Source organism: Nematolebias whitei, chromosome 5 (genome assembly GCF_014905685.2).
Source record: "Nematolebias whitei isolate Nwh7 chromosome 5, NemWhi1, whole genome shotgun sequence".
NCBI classification, from domain to species: Eukaryota; Metazoa; Chordata; class Actinopteri; order Cyprinodontiformes; family Rivulidae; genus Nematolebias; species Nematolebias whitei.
The window spans coordinates 35,313,156-35,333,382 of record NC_056502.1 but is presented as its reverse complement, the minus strand read 5'-3'; the positions used below and the strand labels follow the sequence as shown (position 1 = coordinate 35,333,382).

The 20,227-nt window shown below is 39.8% G+C and overlaps 1 protein-coding gene across 3 annotated transcripts; it reads left to right on the top strand.

The window, feature by feature from the left end:
• Positions 1-2,680: 2,680 nt before the first annotated feature.
• On the top strand, positions 2,681-6,008 carry osr2 (odd-skipped related transciption factor 2). 3 transcript variants are annotated; one of them, XM_037677130.1, is made up of 4 exons: positions 2,681-2,837; positions 4,322-4,982; positions 5,245-5,344; positions 5,626-6,008. In XM_037677130.1, exons 2-4 carry the CDS (start codon positions 4,336-4,338, stop codon positions 5,698-5,700), a joined length of 822 nt encoding a protein of 273 aa, XP_037533058.1. In that variant the 5' UTR covers positions 2,681-2,837; positions 4,322-4,335; the 3' UTR covers positions 5,701-6,008. The 3 variants fall into 3 exon arrangements, with proteins under 3 accessions (XP_037533058.1, XP_037533056.1, XP_037533057.1); XM_037677128.1 differs by having other exon boundaries at positions 5,544-6,008; XM_037677129.1 differs by having other exon boundaries at positions 2,825-2,837; positions 4,319-4,982; positions 5,544-6,008.
• Positions 6,009-20,227: the final 14,219 nt, after the last annotated feature.

The window sequence follows — 20,227 nt, the reverse complement described above, 5'->3', positions numbered from 1 at the left end:
CAGAGACCGGGTCTCGTTTTAATCTGAAGCTCTTCCTCAAACCTCTGCGCGCTCTGAATGATCCTGTTATTCTTCTCTTCTGTCACTGTGTGTTATTGGAAGAGGAGTGTCAGCCATTACAGGCCTGGCAGCTGCTCGAGCTGCAGCTCTCACACTCAGGGGGAGTCGTATTATCATACAGGATGATGGCGGCTGCTCAGGGACTGCAGGCTGGGGCCAAAGGCCACGACATTAACTCGCGCTCTAACTCTGACATGATCCAAACTAACCCTTAAGCTCAGGTCTGTGTAAAAAGAGTCAAATGAAAACTATAAAACAGGGCCGGTCAGGAGGATTAGAGAGAAAATGTCACGGTCTTCTTGGGTCTGTGAGCTCAGTAAGTCCCATTTTAATAACAGTGTCACACACAAAAAATATTTGGTAAATCCACCTACATCTTAATATTTAATTCAGTTATTTTTAATAAAGCCTCGTTCACAACATAATCGTTCCCGGGCAATAAAAATGTCAAATCCACATTCAGCTCAAAACAGATTCAAGTCTAAATAAAGTCAAATGAATCCAATTATAACACACTGCAGTCACAGAGAGTACATTAGGAAATGGTATTCAGTAGAAAGTTATTTATCTAAGGATAGATCACCATAAAGGGCATGTAGTAAAATTAATTCTGTCAATAAAACCAACCATGGCCTTCACTCACTGAAAACTGTACCTCAGAGCTTAAAACACATGTTTTAGAGTGTAAAATGAATAACCAATTAGATAAAATATATAAATAAATAAATAAAAAATGCATACAAAAAATGTTTTGCCTGTTTAGTGACATTTTAATGTTCCAATCTCGAATTAAAACCATAATTATTGGTGAGTATTTACATCTCCCATGACTTCTAGATATTTAACCATCACTTAACAGTTTTTAAAAGAAAATAAGTCTGATTTAAATTGTTTTGCATTTGTGAAGTGAAAAGGATTAGTTCAGGGTTGTCTTTTCTTTTTTTTTTAAATCTGTCTCTGGTTGTTGAGTGTTTTGACAGTGAAGATGAAGGCCGGGGTGATATGAAACCGAACCAAAACCACAAGCATGATGTGTGCAGACGATGTTCTGCAGCTGAAAGAAAACCAAAATTAGGCTACACGAACTAAAGGATATAATATATGGCAATACTGGATATAACTCAATTTATGAACTAATAATATATGTCCTTTTTGCTCTTTTTATCAGGGTGTCCACACAGCAGTGCAAGATTTATTTAAATCACACCAGCGTTGATCCAAATTGCACGAGTTTTTATTTTTGAAAAAAAAAAAAAAATGCATCAAAACCATTGACGCTGGTTAATTTGGGTGAGTTTTTGTTTTTATGAGACGTCAGAGCTGCTCAGGCGGTGGAGCGGCTGGAGATGACGCAGTTCAGTTCTCCACCGATAGGCGGCGCTGCAGGCTCTTATTGTGAAAAGCTGCAGCAACCTGCCGCTCGCGCTGCATCAGAGACGCGCAACATGTTTCAGATCAAAGAACTCTCTGAACTCACACCACTTTCATCCGAAAAATTAGAATTGTAGTTTTTTATTTCAGACATGCTGATTTTGATTAAAGCGGGGTGTTTTGTTATTTACACGCTTTGTAAAAAGGTCTGCGCGTGCTTTTCATGACTTTCTGCAAGAAAAAAATGTTGTTTTAGTGGCCCCAAGGTCATTTGAGTCACAAAGTAACACAAACAAAAATACAAACATAATTTTAACGATCTGTGAAAAAAAAAAAAAGAGTAATCGTTTTAGCAAATAAATTAATTTCCAGAGACTACTTTTTATTTAGTTTCTTTATGAATATGTCTACAAGTCCTTTCACGTGTTTCTGTGCTCTTTACACAGTCTGGTTTATTAATAATTGTCAAAAACAAAATAAAGAAAACGAACAAAAATGAACAATATGCTGTAAATGTATATGTAAATATGTAAATATGCAATAAATGTGCTGCTCATCCTTCTGCAGGTGTTTCACACAAGTTATTAAAATTGTATCATTTTTATAAAAGTGCAGAGAACAGCAGAGAGGGGAATAAAGTTTTATTTTTTAAATCATAAACTCAGATTTTCCTTGTTTTCCCCTCAGCACATTAGATTTAAGGATCCCTTCCATTTGGGCTCTATGGTTTCAAGAAGTGTGTGTGTGTGTGTGTGTGTGTGTGTGTGTGTGTGTGTGTGTGTGCGGGGGTTGTGTGGGGGGGTTGAAGAAAAATCTTGTCTGCTGTTCAAGAATCCTAAAGTAGGTTTTGAAAAGCGTGGAGTTGGAGGAAAACCCCCCGCTCAGGGTTTCCCCCGCCGCGCGCTTCCAGCTGAAGGTGCGCGTGCTGCTGGCCGGCCGCTGCGGGGGTGTCGTGAGGGACGCGCGCAGGTTGAGCTGAACGCTCCTCTGCACCGAGCTCTGCAGCCTCAGTTGCTATCCAAACACAAATAAACAGAGAGGAACAGTGGAGTTAATGATGGAGCAGGAGGGGTGGGGGGGTGGAGGCGTGCCGGAGGGGGCGGGCTGAAGCTCCACACTCCGTGAGCCCTAAAAAGTGAAGAGCCGCACACTTGCAGCCCCAGCTCCGGACGGGACTCCCACTCTGCTCCTCGCGCTGCACGCTCTCCTCCAAAGCTCCGCGCCTCTCGCCGCAACTTTTCCCGTGCCCGTCACATCTGCGCGCGCACAGAGCGGCTGCATGGCTACATGAGACCTCCACGGACTGGATGTTGGGAAGCTTTTAGCGACGCTGTGTTGGAGCTCGTCGCGCGTGTAGTTACTGTGGATTACTGACGCACCAGGAGCCTTGGCAGCGTCTTACTGGGGTAAGATTGTTTGGCAGGGCGCATGTCAGTCCTCTGCGGGGGGGCAGACTCACCTCTTTCAACTTTTTTTTTTTTAACCTAAAAGCTCAACTTTTGTTGTTTTACAAACAAATTAAAGTTAAAGCAGAAAAAAAAAAAAAGCGCACAAGTCAAGATTTTTTTTTTTTAATGACAACCAGACTCATGGTGGGACATCATACATGATAAATGTTGTGTTTTGTCAAGACATACACAGCTCGGGAACATTTTAAACCATCTGCACCTCCCCAGAAAGGAAAGGATTTAAAAAAAGACACTGGGGGGAGGGAGGGGGGGCTGCAAAAATGGAAATGAAGTCCAAAGGTGAGGGAAGAACAAGCTGGAGGATGGCAAAGAACAGCAAGTGCCCTCGCGGTGATTTATGCTGCACCTGCGCGAAATTATATTTAACCCCATCGCATGTGACAGGGAAGGCAAAGTCCAGTGGATCTGAGGTCCAGGAAAACCAGTGGGCTGACAGGAACCAGCTCCAACATGTTCCGAACCCTCTCCAAGTGTGCGCAAAACTTTGATCTCCCCCCCCCCCCCCCCCCCCCAGCTTTTCAAAACACTTCTTATAATAATATTTATCAGATAACAGCCACTGATAAGAACTAAAAGCCTTTTTTTTTTCCTGGTATTATTTTAAAATTAAATTTATTTATCTAAGGGTCAGGTCGAGACTAAACTTGGACTTTTGAAAGTGGGAGAACATAAGTGGTAAAAGCCGCAACAACCGAGTCGTGCCAGCCCCCGCAGCTCTCCTCGTGTCCCGCATGATCCAGCCGCACTGTCCGCTCAGAGTTTCACTGGAAATGTTCACAAACTGGGGGCTAAATTTAAACAAATCCAAAAATGACCCTCACAGCAAAACATCAGCTGCAATAAATATAGTTGCAAACATTATTAAGGCTTGGTTTTTGTGATCATCATCACAGAATTGGTGTTTTTAAATCCGGTTTATATTCTGAGTTAATAAAGATTTGACGCTTGTTTGGAGGCTCTTGTTTTAAATCAGAACCGTGATCCTGTCTGAGGTTCGGTCCGTGGGATTTCAAAGCACAATCTCACGCAGCGTTAATCCGTGCCAGATGAGCCCTTCTTGCACCCACCTAATGGAATTATAATTTGCACGACTAATTTCTTCACTGAAATGTTGCGCCGAGGCGCGTTTCACCGAGCCACACTTTGGATTTCAAATATTTGTTCCAAACACGGTTTTACGCATGAAGGCCACACATTACAGGCTGCTCAGTTTACTGACAGGCTCATTGCTCAAACAATAAATTAACACTAATTTGTCTTAATTATTAGTTTTAAATTAAACTATTGTTCTAACTTGTGTCCTGGTGGTTTAATTAAATATGTGAGCGCATGCGGTTTTCCTGCAGGCCACATTTACCGCAGAATTGCTGTAAACTTGCTTGTAACTCTTCTTGTCTCACACTTTCTGTGTTCTCCAGCAGAAGTCTGAGCCGACATGGGGAGCAAAGCCCTGCACGCTCCGATCCCCCTGCACCCAGCCCTGCAGCTCACCAACTACTCCTTCCTGCAGGCCCTCAACACGTTCCCCGCGGACCAGCTGCAGGGGCTGTACGGCCTCAGCGCGGTGCAAACCATGCACATGAACCACTGGACTCTTGGCTATCCGCACATGCAGGGACTGAGGTCGACGATCACGGCGGCCGCCCAGGGCCTGGTGGACCCCAGAATCCCCTTCCCGGCGTTGCCCTTCACGGCCGCGGCGCAGCTCTTCCACCCGAAGCAGGCCGCCGTGACGCACGGCGTCCCCGCGCTGCACAAGGACAGACCCAGGTTTGACTTTGCCAACCTGGCCCTCGCCGCCACACAGGAGGACCCTCCGAAAGCTGCCCATCTGGCCAAGTTGGCCTCGGGACTTGGGGGGAGCATCTCCGAGCTGAGCAAGCTGTCGCCCGAGCGGAAGCCCACGCGCGGCAGACTGCCGTCCAAGACGAAAAAGGAATTTATTTGCAAGTTCTGCGGCAGACACTTCACCAAGTCTTACAACCTCCTCATTCACGAGAGGACCCACACGGACGAGCGGCCTTACACCTGTGACATTTGCCACAAGGCCTTCAGAAGACAGGACCACCTCAGAGACCACAGGTAAACCCGAGCCGCGCGCACTTTGCGCCGTGTTTTCAGATAAAAACACGTGTTCCCTTTTGAAACATGTCTCCTGAATGAGCTCTTAGCTCCTAAATCTACTTTATTTAGCAGATGCACAGACCTGCTCCTAAAGCTGTGAGGGCGCTAAAGATGTTTAAATAAATCTTGTGGACTGTTTAAACTTTAGGAGAGTTAAGTGTGAGGCATGAGACACCTGTGAGTAAATCCGTGCTGATGACGTGTGGTTTCTGTTTCCCAGATACATCCACTCCAAGGAAAAGCCTTTCAAATGCCAAGAATGTGGGAAGGGATTCTGTCAGTCTCGAACTCTGGCTGTCCATAAAACCTTACACATGCAGGTAAGCTCCAGATAAATAACGGAAACTGATCATGTGATGTGGCTGCTGCATGCATGGGGACACACCAGTTAAAATAAAAAGGCCAAACCCCAGAAATATTAGAGAAGCTACTGTGGAAGTCAGTGAATTAGAGCTGAGAGCAGGTATTCTTCTATACAATTAAAGGGAATAATCCTGTGCTTGCTTTAAATCTAAACAGGAGTCTCCCCACAAATGCCCCACATGCGGAAGAACCTTTAATCAAAGAAGTAACCTGAAAACTCACCTTCTCACCCATACAGACATCAAGCCCTACAGCTGTGGCCGCTGCGGAAAGGTGTTTCGGCGCAACTGTGACTTGCGACGGCACAGTTTGACGCACAGCCCGCATCAGGACTACTAGCCTGGACAGACTGACAGAATAATAATAATAATAATAATAATGAATGAAAGAAAGAAAAAAACGGACAAATCCCAGAAAGACAAAGCAACGACTTGTTGTCCGTCAGAGACACTTTTCACACGAGCACACGTTTACTGGCAGCAGCTTCCTATCCACATGTAAATAAAATGTACAAAATGTTGTTTTTATTGTTGTTTTCCTGATTTTGAAATGTTAAAGTTGTGAGAAAAAAAGTTATGTTTAAAGTATGTTAAATTGTATTGTAGAAATAAATATTTCCAGGACGCACGCGCTCTTGTGCTGTTTTTATTTGATGTGTTTGGGCCTAGAACCAACGTTTGCATCCAACAAGTTCTTGTCTGTGCACCATCCGAAGATCAGCTGAAGCTCTTAAAGGAGGTTTTAGCTGTTTGAGCACTTCAGATTGTGAATATGAGCAGAAATAATTAAGACTAAATTTGTTATAAGTTACTCTCTTCCACATCAGAGGCTGATGATATTCGCAGCACCTTTATCTGCCCGGTGCACCTCTGATTATTGACTCAGAGCAGAAGGAGCCACCTGCTCTGAAGCATTTTAATAGAAATGAACAGATGTTCTGTCACATCTGGGCCTCACTGACTCTAATGAAGACAGTTTCTCTGTCGCTAACTTTATTACACATAGACCGTTTGAACTGTTGGACATTATTTCTCGTGGAGATGTTAATTTGAAATGATAATGTGGGTTTAAGAGGAACTGCTGAAGGCTTCAGGTGATGTTTTACATGCAAGTGTGGATTTCCTCCAACTAAACTTTGACCATCGGAGCTGCGGGCTGGAACAGGAAGAGCTGAGGATACCAAGTTCTTTAAAAATAAGTTCTGTGGTTTTGTGTTTCGTGGCCTTCAGGCCCGTTGTTGTTTTGTTTCAGCAGCAAAATCTTTAATGCACCAATCTTTATTATTATTTTTTTTTTACCTGATTATAAAATTTACATTAAACTGGTAGCTAATATATATTTTTGAAAAAGCTTGCAAACATCACAGTTTGACAGAAAATACATGGTGTTGAAGAGGAGGTGTGAGAAAAGGCTTGATGCTGCTGAGGATGAGTCTCTTATTTCCACATGGGAAGACAACATAAAATAAAATAACATAAACACCCTAACATGCAGAATTTCAGACACAACTGTGATACTGAAAAATTATATTAAAAAACACACTATAATAAAAAATTTTTTTTTTAATACAAACAAAATTTTTGAATGCAAACAATTTTCAGTAAACGGAAACAGCATTATTGATAAAGATTTACAACAACATCCACAACACCAACAACAACAATAATAAAATAATAATAATAATACTCTGACAATGTTACATTGGGATGGAGTTGTTTAAAACCTGTTTGTGACAGTGATTTGATAAATGTATCCATTAAATAAAATAGCCTAAATAACTAAATAAAAATGAGTGAAGAAGTTAATTTGCAATTACTTGAATTAATGAATGATATGTTGCAACTAATAATAATTTTAAATAAAATGAGGTTTTTCTTTTTTCTTTTCTCAGAACAGTGCATGTTTTCAGCTGCAAATCTTTGTTCAGGAACATGAAAAAAATATTCCCAAGAACAACAGAAAATAATGTTTATAGCTGGCTTTAAAAAACTAATATTGTGTGGAATCATCATCATCATCATCATCAGTATAATAATATTAATAATTATTATTATTATTTGTGAGTAAAACTCAGACTCTGCTGTAATAATAAATGCATGTCCTGAACTGGTTAAGCTAAAACAATCTGGAAGTCTAACAGCAGTGAATATGTTCACAGCAGGACAGGGACAGGTTGGACAGGGACAGGTTGGACAGGGACATTTTGGACAGGGACAGGTTGGACAGTGGGCTCCTCTGCTCTGCACCTTCACTTCTTGTGCATGACCTGACACTGACAAATCTGCGTGTTCACTTGATTAAAAAGAAAGAAAGAAAGGAAGGAAGAAAGAAAGAAAGAAAAAGAAAGGAAGAAAGGAAGGAAGGAAGGAAGGAAAACTTTGGTAAATAAATAAATATCACCTTTATGATTTAAGATGTTTTTTTTTTCTAATCTTCTTTGATTTAATTTTCACTTCAGCATGAATTCAGTCTAGTATTATATTATCCTCAAAAACAAGTCAAGCAACATTTTTCTTTCCAATTACAGGAAATTAATATTGAGGAAAACATTTGACATGACTCATCCAAGTGGATATTTTGTCACAGGCTTAAACGCAGCCTAAAACTGTTTACTAAAATATCCGGTAGCCTCATGCAGTGCCTAAATATAATGACGGATATTAAATTAAAGTATGTGTTTATGGCACGTGACTCTTATTCAAAAGGACGGTTTAGCTCAGTATCATTGTCCCTTTTGATGTTAATTGGAACTTTTCAGACAGCCCCTAATTTTGCACGTTTTATTATTATATTAAAAATCACCTTAATCTAAATGCAAAGTAAATTTGACCATACTCTTTCAATGACATTCGCAGTAATTCTGGCATTACAGGAAAAAAAACAAAAACAAAACATTAGTTGCGATGAAACTGTTTTTGTTTGTTGTTGTTTTGTTGTTGTTTAGAGGAAATTTCTAACGTGATGCAATTGGAACGCTTCAACGGCCACAAAACGCGTAAGACAAAAGTCCCAAACTGTGCTTTCTACCTTTTTCATGCTCAAGAATACTAACATTTCCAAGTACTTATCTTTATAAAAACAAAACAAAACGAAAAAAACAAAAGGATGAATCACCCATTAAACCCTTTGAAAAGCATTGCATAATCTGGGGCTAAACAAATCATCTACGCAAAGATTTCCACAGTTTTGCTTGGCTCCGTTGAGTCCGTCTGCGATCTGAGTTGCGAAAGCCATTTTTCCTACAGCCGCGAAGGCAACAGTATTCTTACGGAAGCCGCGTTGGTGTTTACAGATGACGTTGTACAGAGATGTCGCTAACAAGATAAAGACGTTTCATTAAACGTCAAATTAAATAAACAGACGCTGGATAATAGCGAGAATCAAGTAAGAAAAGCTTTGTTTCATTAACGATCTATGCACTTGATTTTGCGGGACTTCCTAGCTCTAGTTTAGCTTCTTTGCTAGGCTACTGGGCTTGCTTATTGACAGTCACTCGAGTTAGCCTCTCTCGCTAAGCGTTCTTGAGTTTGTGAAATTTATTACGCAGAACTACAGTTTTCTTTACACTCCCACCGATTTATTTAACGCAGTTATTTACCCGTTAACACGTGCCCTTCTTTAAAAGTGAAGCCACATTAGCTAGCAGGCTAACTAAAGCTAAGCACTAACAACTGCTAATGAACTTATTCACCGAAAACCTGAGAGCAAAATGTGTTCTTCTTTCGAGTATAAACATAATGTAAATAAGCGTACATTCCCATCAATCGTATGATTTGGTTTGTTTCTAAAAACACATTCTTGGGACTAGTATAAAACATTAATCGAGGTCATTAATTTCTTAAATTTGGCCTAAATACCTCAGTGGTCATAGTGTGTAAACACTAAGGCAACTTTATTTGTATAGCACATTTCACACCAGGACTCAAGGTGCTTTACAGAATAAAAACAAGTTCACAGGAAAAAGACAAAACTATCTATACACACACACCAGGATACAACGTTCAGAAATCTACAATAATATTTTTTTTAAAGCAGTACTAAACAGTTAAAATCAATTAGTTAAAAGCAATAGAAAACAATGTTTAATTTAGATTGAAATGTGATCAGATCAGACTCAAGCCTGAGCTCTTCAGACAGGTTGTTTCATATGTGAGGGGCATAAAAACTAAAAGTTTCACCACGGTTGATTCTGATTTGTGAAACAACTAATAATCCTGTGTTTTGCTGATCTGAGAGGTCTGGGCAGTTTGTAATAACATTGATAAGATACATCCAGATTCATAAGATTGATGTCATTCAAAACCATCATGAGGGCAGTCTCTGGACAGTGAAATGGCCTAAATCCAGACTGAAAGATGTCAAGGTATTAACTGTTAAAAACTTTTGTTAGTTGAAAAACTTAAGAGATGAAACCATTTCTTTGAGATCAAATCGGTTTATAGGTTAAAAAAGGGTTTTCTTTGTCAAACTAGTTCTGAATAATAATTGAGAAACCTTCAGCTGGGGCGTTGGAGGAATGATAGCATGCCTGATCCTTTTGATTTTTTCACTAAGAAAGAGAACAAAATCATTACATGGTTTAGTAGAATTAAATTCATGGGGGTGGGGTTGATATTTGTGTACAGGTATTCGTGAGTTTATCCACAGTAGTGAACAGTTTGCATGTGGCCAGCCTAAGGCACATCTGTGCAACAATCATGTTGTCTAATCAGCATCTTGATAGTCCACACCTGGGAGGTGGATGGATCATTTCAGCAATGGAGAAATGCTTCCTAACACATAATATTTGAGAGAAAAAGGCCTTTTATAAAAGGTCTCAGTTATTTGAGTTCAGCTCATGAAAAATGGGAGCAAAAACCAAAGTGTTTTTATATTTTTGTTCAGTAGTATGACCTGTGGGCCACTCCTCCACAGTGCCTTCCATTTTCCAGAAACTGTTTTTATCCGAACTTTAACAATGTCATTAAATGCACTTGTTATTTTAGAAATAAAATGATCTAGTAGGGTAATTAGTTGACACTGACAGAGAATGAGAGTGTAGTATGATAATTTCATGAGAAAACAATACCTGACTAAATTCATTGATATTTTTGACAGTATGTGATTGAGAGAGATGTATAAGGTGTTTTCAATGTCTTTAATTATCACTCCCAGAAAGCTGTGAGCTGTCACAGACTACTGATGTAGAAGTTACACACCTGGATAGAGCATAGCCTTAATTACGCTTCAGCTTCTGTTGTTTAACTTGTCAAGTTAGACTTTCTTTTGTGACAAATGTCTCCTCTTTACCATGGGCTTCAAAACGATATTGTACGAAATGCACATCATGAATTGACATTGTAGTGTGTTGTTCAATGTCTGACTTGTGTTTACAACAGAGAGAAGATGTTGGAGTCGTATGTCACACCGCTCTTGATGAGCTACGTGAACAAATACATTAAGAACCTGAAGCCATCAGACCTGCAGCTTTCTCTATGGGGAGGGGATGTCGTGCTCAGCAAGCTGGACCTGAAGCTGGATGTACTGGAACAGGTACTGAATGTTAAATGTCTGTTTTGCTGAATCATTCTTTTAGATTAAACCAAGACATGGTAGCGGGTATTAAGAGACATGTTTCAGTTCTGGCATGTTCATGTTTTATCCTGTTCTGTTAGGAGGAAGACATAGGAATAATGAGTACTTTTTACTACTGTTAAAGCTTTTTACTACTACAAATATTATCAGTCACATGCATCTGCTTACCATTATGGCTTAAATCACACATGCAGACATATTGTTCTTAGTACTTGAATGTACTAATATGTTTGTTGCTGTACTACAGTAATAGTACACCGTTTGAAAAACTAAAAAATATTTTTTTAAATAAAGGCTTTTCAGGTGAAAAAACTGGGATGAGTATTATCACATGCCACATTACACAATATTCTAACAAACATAATTAAAATATACAATGTATAAAAATAAATAAATGAATATTTTATTTATTTATTTAAAACTTTTAAAACGACTGATTCACCGATGTGACATCTTTGAGTGTTTGTTGACTGTGAGTGTTTATACATCTCTGAAATCACTGTAAATCACTGTCTCTGGGGTCCTCCCCCAGAAAATGTTGAATAAAGTAGATGGGATTTCCTGCATTTTGGTGTATATTTTATTTTGAGAACCACTGCACTTTAGGTATCATTCTCCTCAGGCATGGCCTAGTCTGAGCCAAGCGTCGGCTGTCGGGCAGATGGTTGTATTTTTGGTTCTACGTTGAGGCGGCTGAGTGGTTAGAGCAGCCGTCCTCCAATACAAGAGTTGGGGGTTCGATTCCACCAGCAGTCACATGCTGAAGTGTCCCTGGGCAAGACACTGAACCCTTCATTGCCTCTGATGTGTGTCCCATCAGTGTATGAATGTTCTAAAGCTCTGATTATTCTTTGTATAGATCTAGTAGAGTGGTGCATGATGGGTAAATGAGGCACAGATTTTGCTGTAAAGAGCTTTGAGTGTCTTCATAAGATAGAAAAGTGCTAATATAAGTACAGTCCATATACCATTTACTGTCCATGCACAGAGCAGTTCATGGTTTAAATACTAGTTTTCAGAGTGATTCAAAACCATTGTAACAGGTTCTTGATGAACATTCTCATTGGAAACCTTTTAAATGACTATGGATAAATTACAGTGAGTTTGTTTTTAGTATTTAATGTAGACTATTTAAATATGGGGTGTTTAGTTGCCTCTGCTCCCTGCCATCTGAGCATTTCCTATGATTTATAATTTGTTTTTAAACCTACTTAAGTTTCATTTCATCTATCCATCCATTATCTTTGACCCACTTCTTCCATTTTGGGTCACGGGGGTCAAGTTTTATATAATTTTAGTTCTTGATCATAATAATCACATTTTGTCATCAATACTGTGGCTTTTTTTGATAGAACTTCCTTGAGAAGTTGCCAATTTAAATTTTGTTCATTAGTAATTAATCCTTACATTCCAGCTTACCATAAAGTTAGAATTAGAAAGTTCATTGATAGAGGAAACCTGAACCTTCAGAACACTCTTGAAAGTACAGGAAAAACAGAAATGGTTGGATGATCACGTTCGACGCGGTTTACACTGCAGATGTAATTTCTTCCAGGTCCAGTTTTAATCAAAATTTTTTCCATCCTTATTGTCATTGTACAGGAGTTGAAGCTGCCCTTCACATTCATGAGTGGTCATATTCATGAGCTACGAATCCATGTACCCTGGACCAAGCTGGGCTCCGAGCCTGTTGTGATCACCATCAACACAATGGAGTGCATCTTTAAGCTAAGAGATGGATCCCAGGTTGGTGTTGGACCAGAAGAAGGCTCTTTTAGATTAACATGAAATTATTTTTATGTTGTTTAAATGTTCTTTTTTTATTTTGCCACTGTATATTCATACCAAGTTTTTGCATATTTTTTTTAAAAGGCATTTTAAAATTTGATCCCAGAAAGGTTTATAATTTGTTACTGTAAGAAAGTTTTCACATATTTGAGGTTTTGAAGTATCCTAGCTTTTTAATTTTATTTGATCAAAGTATTAGAATAATACAAATATGTTACAAATATTTTGTTATGAACTTGGCAATGACTGAAGTCCCTTTATATTATTCTGGTTTGATTGTAATTATAAGGCCAGTTGAAAGAGGTAAACAAAGCTCAGTTGAGCTTCAGCTGGACCACTGCCAGTGATCCATCCAAGTCCAACTAGACTCAGCCGCTGCGTCAGCAGACATTCGCTGCTGGTTTGAAAGAGGTTAAAAAACCATCCCGATGGATGACTGCCAGCGACCCACCTGAAGCTTACTCAGCCGCTGGGTCGGTGGACGCGCGCGGCTGATGACCCAATTTGGATCATCAGCCGCACGCGTCCGCCGACTATTAATAACTACTGTATAATATCTATATAATATATAATAATCCTCTGACTTGTTAATAAACAAGAAGTCTTATGCCTTCCTTTCTCTGAAATACATTTTTAAATCATGTCAAACTGATTTGCTTACAAAGCAGTAAAGGCTTCATTTAAAAAAGTATTTTGTTTTATTGGGTTCGGGCCTGTAATCAGTTAATTGATCGGGTCGGGCTCGGAAAAAATGATACGGGTTTGGGCCGGTCCGAGACTGTTTTTTTTTTTTTTTTTTTTTTAGGCCCGAATGCAACTACTCAGATGGGAGAGTGCAACCAGATCACTCCTGTTTCTCCATTATAATACTGAATGTTTTTTTTTTTTTCAGATCACATTGTGACGAGTGTTTTTAACTAGTGATATCTCTGACATAATGCTGCAAAAATGTAAAAGTTCACACGAGTGTGAACCACTCTTCTGTCACTCATGCGAACCACTCTTCTGTCACTCATGCTTAATGAATTTTTTCAAAAAACTTTAGTTTTTACACATCATATGTTTGTTTAAAGCAATATTTTGTCTCTTGAAGCTCCTGCGTTTGTTACTGTGCCCCGCCTCCACAAACACACATGCACGCACGGGCGCACAGGCTGAAGTCTGTCGGACCTGCAGCTGCAGTTCGCACGCTTACGAATGACGTGAAGGTGGCACAGCTGAATGGACTGTACTTGTATCACCTTTAACTGATCAAGACACACAAAGCTCTTTACAACACAATCTGTGTCCTCATCCACAAAAGAACAATCAGAGCTTTATCACATTCATACACTGATGGGACGCACATCAGAGGCATTGAGGGGTTCATTCTCTTGCCCAGGGGCACTTCGGCATGTGACTGCTGGTGGAATCGAACCCCCAACTCTTGTAGTGGAGGTCGACTGCTCTAGTCTCAGCCACAGCTGCCCCCAGCTGAAGAGGATTATTTAATGTATGTAAATAAATATCTAAAAAATAAACTATTTAATATATGTAAATTTATTTTTTAGATATTTTATTTTGTACAATTACAGCTGTTTACTAAAGGTTCCTGTGTGACAACTGGCTTAAAGCTTTGACTCAGAAATATATTTTTGTTAGCACAAGCACAACTTGTACTTTTATATATGTAAATAAATTTAAACACAAAACAATTTTTAAAATTAGCAAATAAATACTTTATTCTTTAGACATTTATTTTGTACATTCACAACAGTTAATAAATGTGCCTGTGTGACAACTGGGTCAAAGTGTCGACTCAGAAATATATTTTTGTTAATACTTTATGGAAAGAAAAAATATTAAGATGTATATCGTATACTACGATTTATCTTAAATATTGAGATATTTTATTTTGGTCCATATTGCCCAGCCCCATCTCCGTGCATGCGTGGGGTTTTCTCTGGGTACTCCAGTTTCCTCCCACAGACCAAAAACATGCATGTTGGTCTGATTGGTAACTCTAACCTGTCCCTAGGTGTGAGTGAGAAAATGAATGGTTTTTTTGTCTCTGTGTCCCTGTGATGGACTGGAGACTTGTCCAGGGTGTCCCCCGCCTCTCGCACAGTGATTGCTGAATATGGGCATCAGTGACGCCCATGACCCGAAAAGGAAGAAGTGGGCGAAGATGATGGATGGATGATATGAAAAAAATGTCAACATCCTAACATGAAATTTAAAATAAATTAAATCTAAGGAGAAATATATTTTAGTGACTAATACAGAAAAACACTTTTTTTTCCCAATTATTTTGGAAGTAGTCTACATTTGAATGAATACATTCAGTTTGGCATTTTCAGTGTAAAGAGATTTTTAAAAACCTTTTTAAGACGGTTCATTTTTTGAGGTGCAATGAAAGCAACATTTAAATTCAGTTTATATAACACCAAGTCACAACAGAAGTTGTCTCAGGGCACTGAAATGAAACATTCATAAAAAGTAATAAAGTTGTCTATCTACGGAAGCCAGCAGATTGCATTGAATCTTCATTTTGTCAGTCTCCCAACAATTGAATTATAGATGAATAAAGTTTTAAAAATATGCGATGACCATATTAGCTGGCCTATAAGTTGCAGTTTTTGCATAATTTACATGCCCTGTGACTTATAAACCGAAGCGATGTATATTAATTTTTCCCATATTTATAAGCCAATTTTTGGCTGAGATATTACCGTTTTCATTCATTATGACATTGAAAATATTGAACACTACCATTTTCAGCCACTAAATGGCATTCGAATAGTATGGCATGCTGTTGTATCATGTAATAGGTAAAAGTGGCTATCAATGACACAATCGGCTTGCCATAGCCTGCCACTTTTGTCCAGCTCTGGGATCATGCCTTGAGCAACCATCAAATCAGCTTCATTTTGCTGCGCCGCCCTGGTGAAATGCTGCTAATTTGACCACTGAAGTGCATTTATTAAGTAAAAGTTCAACTGAGACACACCTTTGCTATAATGTCAAGCAAACAAATTGTTTGTGTTAGTCTTGTTAAATTCTTGTTAAAGTCCTCCTGTGCACACTCCCACGGCCGCCATTTGGCAGCCAATCGATATTTGGCTCAACACCGGCCCACGTTTCCAGGTTGTCAGCAGTGAATCATAACAAACGCAACGCGTCAGTGATGACGCATAATAGATGCGATGTATACGGCAAAGTGACATGTTTTTTCTTCCACTTTATTAGACATACATTATATTGCCAAAAGTATTTGCTCACCCATCCAAATTATTGGAATCAGGTGTTCCAGTCACTTCCATGGCCACAGGTGTATAAAATGAAGCACCTTGGCATGCAGACTGTTTTTACAAACATTTGTGAAAGAATGGGTCGCTCTCGGGAGCTCAGTGAATTCCAGCGTGGAACTGATAGGATGCACCTATGCAACAAATCCAGTCGTGAAATGTCCTCGCTCCTAAATGTTCCAGTCAACTGTCAGCTGTGTTATAAGAAAATGGAAGTGTTTGGGAATGACAGCAACTCAGCCACCAAGTTGTAGGCCACGTAAACTGACGGAGCGGGGTCAGGGGATGCTGAAGCGCATAGTGCAAAGAGGTTGCCAACTTTCTGCAGAGTCAATCACTACAGACCTACAAACTTCATGTGGCCTTCAGATTAGCTCAAGAACAGTGCGCAGAGAGCTTCATGGACTGGGTTTCCATGGTCGAGCAGCTGCATCCAAGCCATACAACACCAAGTGCAATGCAAAGTGTCAGATGAAGTGGTGTAAAGCACGCCGCCACTGGACTCTAGAGCAGTGGAGGCGCGTTCTCTGTAGTGACGAATCGTGCTTCTCCATCTGGCAGTCTGATGGATGAGTCTAGGTTTGGTGGTTGCCAGGAGAACGGAACTTGTCTGACTGCATTGTGCCAAGTGTAAAGTTTGGTGGAGGGGGGATTAAGGTGTGGGGTTGTTCTTCAGGAGCTGGGCTTGGCCCCTTAGTTCCAGTGAAAGGAACTCTTGACTGTTCCAGCATACCAAGACATTTTGGACAATTCCATGTTCCCAACTTTGTGGGAACAGTTTGGATCTGGCCCCTTCCTCTTCCAACATGACTGTGCACCAGTGCACAAAGCAACGTCCATAAAGAGATGGATGGCAGAGTCTGGTGTGGATGAACTTGACTGGCCTGCACAGAGTCCTGACCTGAACCTGATGGAACATATTTGGGATGAATTAGAGCGGAGACTGAGAGCCAGGCCTTCTCATCCAACATCAGTATGTGACCTCACAAATGCACTTCTGGAAGAATGGTCAAAAATCCCCATAAACACACTCCTGAACCTTATGGACACCTTCCCAGAAGAGTTGAAGCTGTTCTAGCTGCAAACGGCGGATCAACGTCATATTGAACCCTATGGATTAGGAATGGGATGTTACTTAAGCTCATGTGAGTCAAGGCAGGTGAGCGAATTCTTTTGGCAATATGGTATATTTGGACTGATGCGACTTATACGGCGGTGCAACGTGTACGGAGGAAAATACGGTACATTATTGACAAAAACGATTGTGATTATGATTTTTATCATAACTGAGCAGCCATTTCCTCATGTTTGAATTGTAAAAAGGGCAGTGATTTAAATGTAGTTCAGTTACAAATGTGTCACCGTTTATGCATCAAATAATATGCAGAAAATTTGTTTTGAAAATTGTCAGAAAAGTCTTTTAAAAATATTTTTTTTTACTACCTAGGTGTTACAATTTGCATATTTACCTAGTGCTGTGATTGCCACCCATGCAGTTAGCAAAATTAGAAAGTGTAATTCCACGCTGGGCCTTATAAGGGAAGGCTGAAGTTTCAAGGCCAGATGTCCCAGAAGAAACACATTTCAAGGGAAGTCAATTACAGCTAATTATATAGACTGCAGCAAAAAGATTTGGAACACATGAGCTCGAGCTGCCCAGAACTAATGGTAAATATCATACCATCCAGGTGGCTACTGCTCATGGGATCAGGTTTCTAGTTCAGTGGATATTTAAACTTGTTTTGTGTGCTTTATACACAGCTTAAGGTCATATACCAGTACCAGCACTGATGTAGTCTCAAAACAACTATTTGTTACAGATGTTTTCTAAAAGGCTTCTCGTGAAGAGAACGTTTTGGGGCAATTGCAAATGACATTTGAACAAATTATTCAGTGGTATGTAAACCCAGGAGACATAATTTGGAGTAAAGCCAGACTTACAGGAGAAGTCTAACATGTGGTATTTAAATGAATCACCACACTTCTCTCCAATATGGGAGACAGAAGGCTGACTACTGTGTTCTAAAGCCAAGGAAATGAAGCCCTTTCTCCCAATAATCTTCTAGGTGTAAATCTATATCTAATAATCATTAATAATGTTTATTAACCTTTAATCTGGTAGAAAATATATACCTCTTTGGCAGTTATTATATTGATATGCATACAATTTTAATCGTATTCTGACTGCATAGACCAAGTCTGGCATAGATTCATGCAACAGATGGGCTATGACTTTTCACCCTGAACCTCTCATGTAATTTGTGTGATGGCCCAAAGGGGTTTTAAAAAGAACAGGAAAAATCTGATTTGTGTATGGAAAAGCTTACATTTTGTTTAGTAGATCACGAGTTTTCCTTTTGTCCAGTATAGACAAGAACCTTGTGGCAGGCCTCTCACGGCCAAAGTGTGGAAATGATAAATGATATCATTAATATGGTTTGTTTTCATAATTACAGTTAAGGCCTGAGCACTGGCCTGTAAAAACATCCGCACATCTTTTGAAGTTCATTAAGAACTGCGTAATTTGACCGGAATTATTTGGACCTTTTTTATAATGTTCACGTTTCCCCTTGAGAGGAACTGGGTAATATTAGGGATATTCAGATTGCCCCAAAAGGCCCATCTGCAAAGCACCAAGAACAGCTCACAATTATAGTTTCCAGCAAATTTTGGAGATGTGGGTGTTTAGCAGCCGTTGGAGATTACAACTCCTGCTGACAATGTAATTGCTTAAAATAAGCTTTAATAAGTATTGTAGTTGAGAAAGTATGCTAATGAAAAAAGTTCTACACGTTTTAGCCTTGAATTAAAAAAGAAACTGGAAGTCATTTGCAAACAAATGTAAATATTAGTGGTTTTATAAGATGTTTGGCAGCTGTCTTTAAAATCTACACACTTATTACTTGTTTCAGTTTTTTTAAATTAATGTTTCTTGGCTTTCTTGTTTGTTTTAGCTGTGAATAATTCTATTTCCATATTGATTTGATTTTAATGAACAAGTTGAATTCTTGGTACGCTTTGTTGCATGGAGATGGGTGATGGGGATAACAGGTTTAGCTTTTATCACTTAAAACTTCTACTTATGCAGCAATGCTAGGTACAAGATGTTTATCCATTATATTATTTGCATCATGGAAATGTTTTGAAAGAGGTTATCAGAAAAGTAAATTTTCATTTTTTAAATTTTTTCTTTTTTTTTTAAAATTGTCTTTTTTCAGTCTAACTTTTTTTATGGACAAAATTTCTTTGTGCAGCCAGAAGGTGGAAGGAATTTGGTTTGGTGACCTCGGGACTTTGTCTCTGCTATTTGCGGATGATGTGATCCTGTTGGCGTCATTGCACCGTGATCTTGAGATCTCAGTGTAGTGGTTCCAGCAGTGTGAAGTGGCTGGATGAGGATCAGCACCTCCAAATTGAGGCTATTGTCCTCAGTCGGAAAAGGGAGGCTGGGTTGGGCATGAGATGCTGACACAAGTGGAGGAGTTCAAGTATCTCGGGAGAGAGAGACAAATGTAGCATCAGGATGAACACCATTTATATTAAAAAAAGCAATTAAACAAAATGGCATTAAAAAAATAAGTTTTGTTCTAACCACGCCTAAAATGTGGACAAAACACATGGCGTCCTGCGCCGCTGTATGGCCGCACTGACGGAAGCTCCACTTGGACTCGCTCCTTTTTTGTTCGTGTTGTGTTTGTTTTGTTGTTGTTTTTTGCGCCTGCATTGTACACCCACACTATGAGCATGACTGTGTGTGCACTTCTGGAGTTTTGTGTGTTGCTGCTGTGGTTCAGTTCCTGGCCCCCTTTCAGACTCCAGCCTGTCATGGCGGCCGTCTCCATGATAACAAAGTTCATAATCATCCAGGTACCAAATCCAATAATTCTCAGTCGGGTCATCTGGACAGTTTCTTTTTTATAGAGACATTTCACCTTCTATCCGGAGGTGTTCATCAGCCTGAGGAGTTCCAGAAAATTGTTTCCCCACTAAGCGGTAAACTCCTTAAGTGGACCAACCAGTTTGCTGGAGCCAAGATGGTTTCTGGGGGCTGTCCTCTCCCTCGTCAACCCCTCCCAGGCAGGCAACCACATCTCCATGATCCTCCTTCTGCAGTGTTTCCCCTACCATTATACAAGCGGGGCGCCCCGTCTACTGAACAGAGCGCCCCGTCTACTGAACCCCCCCCCCCCC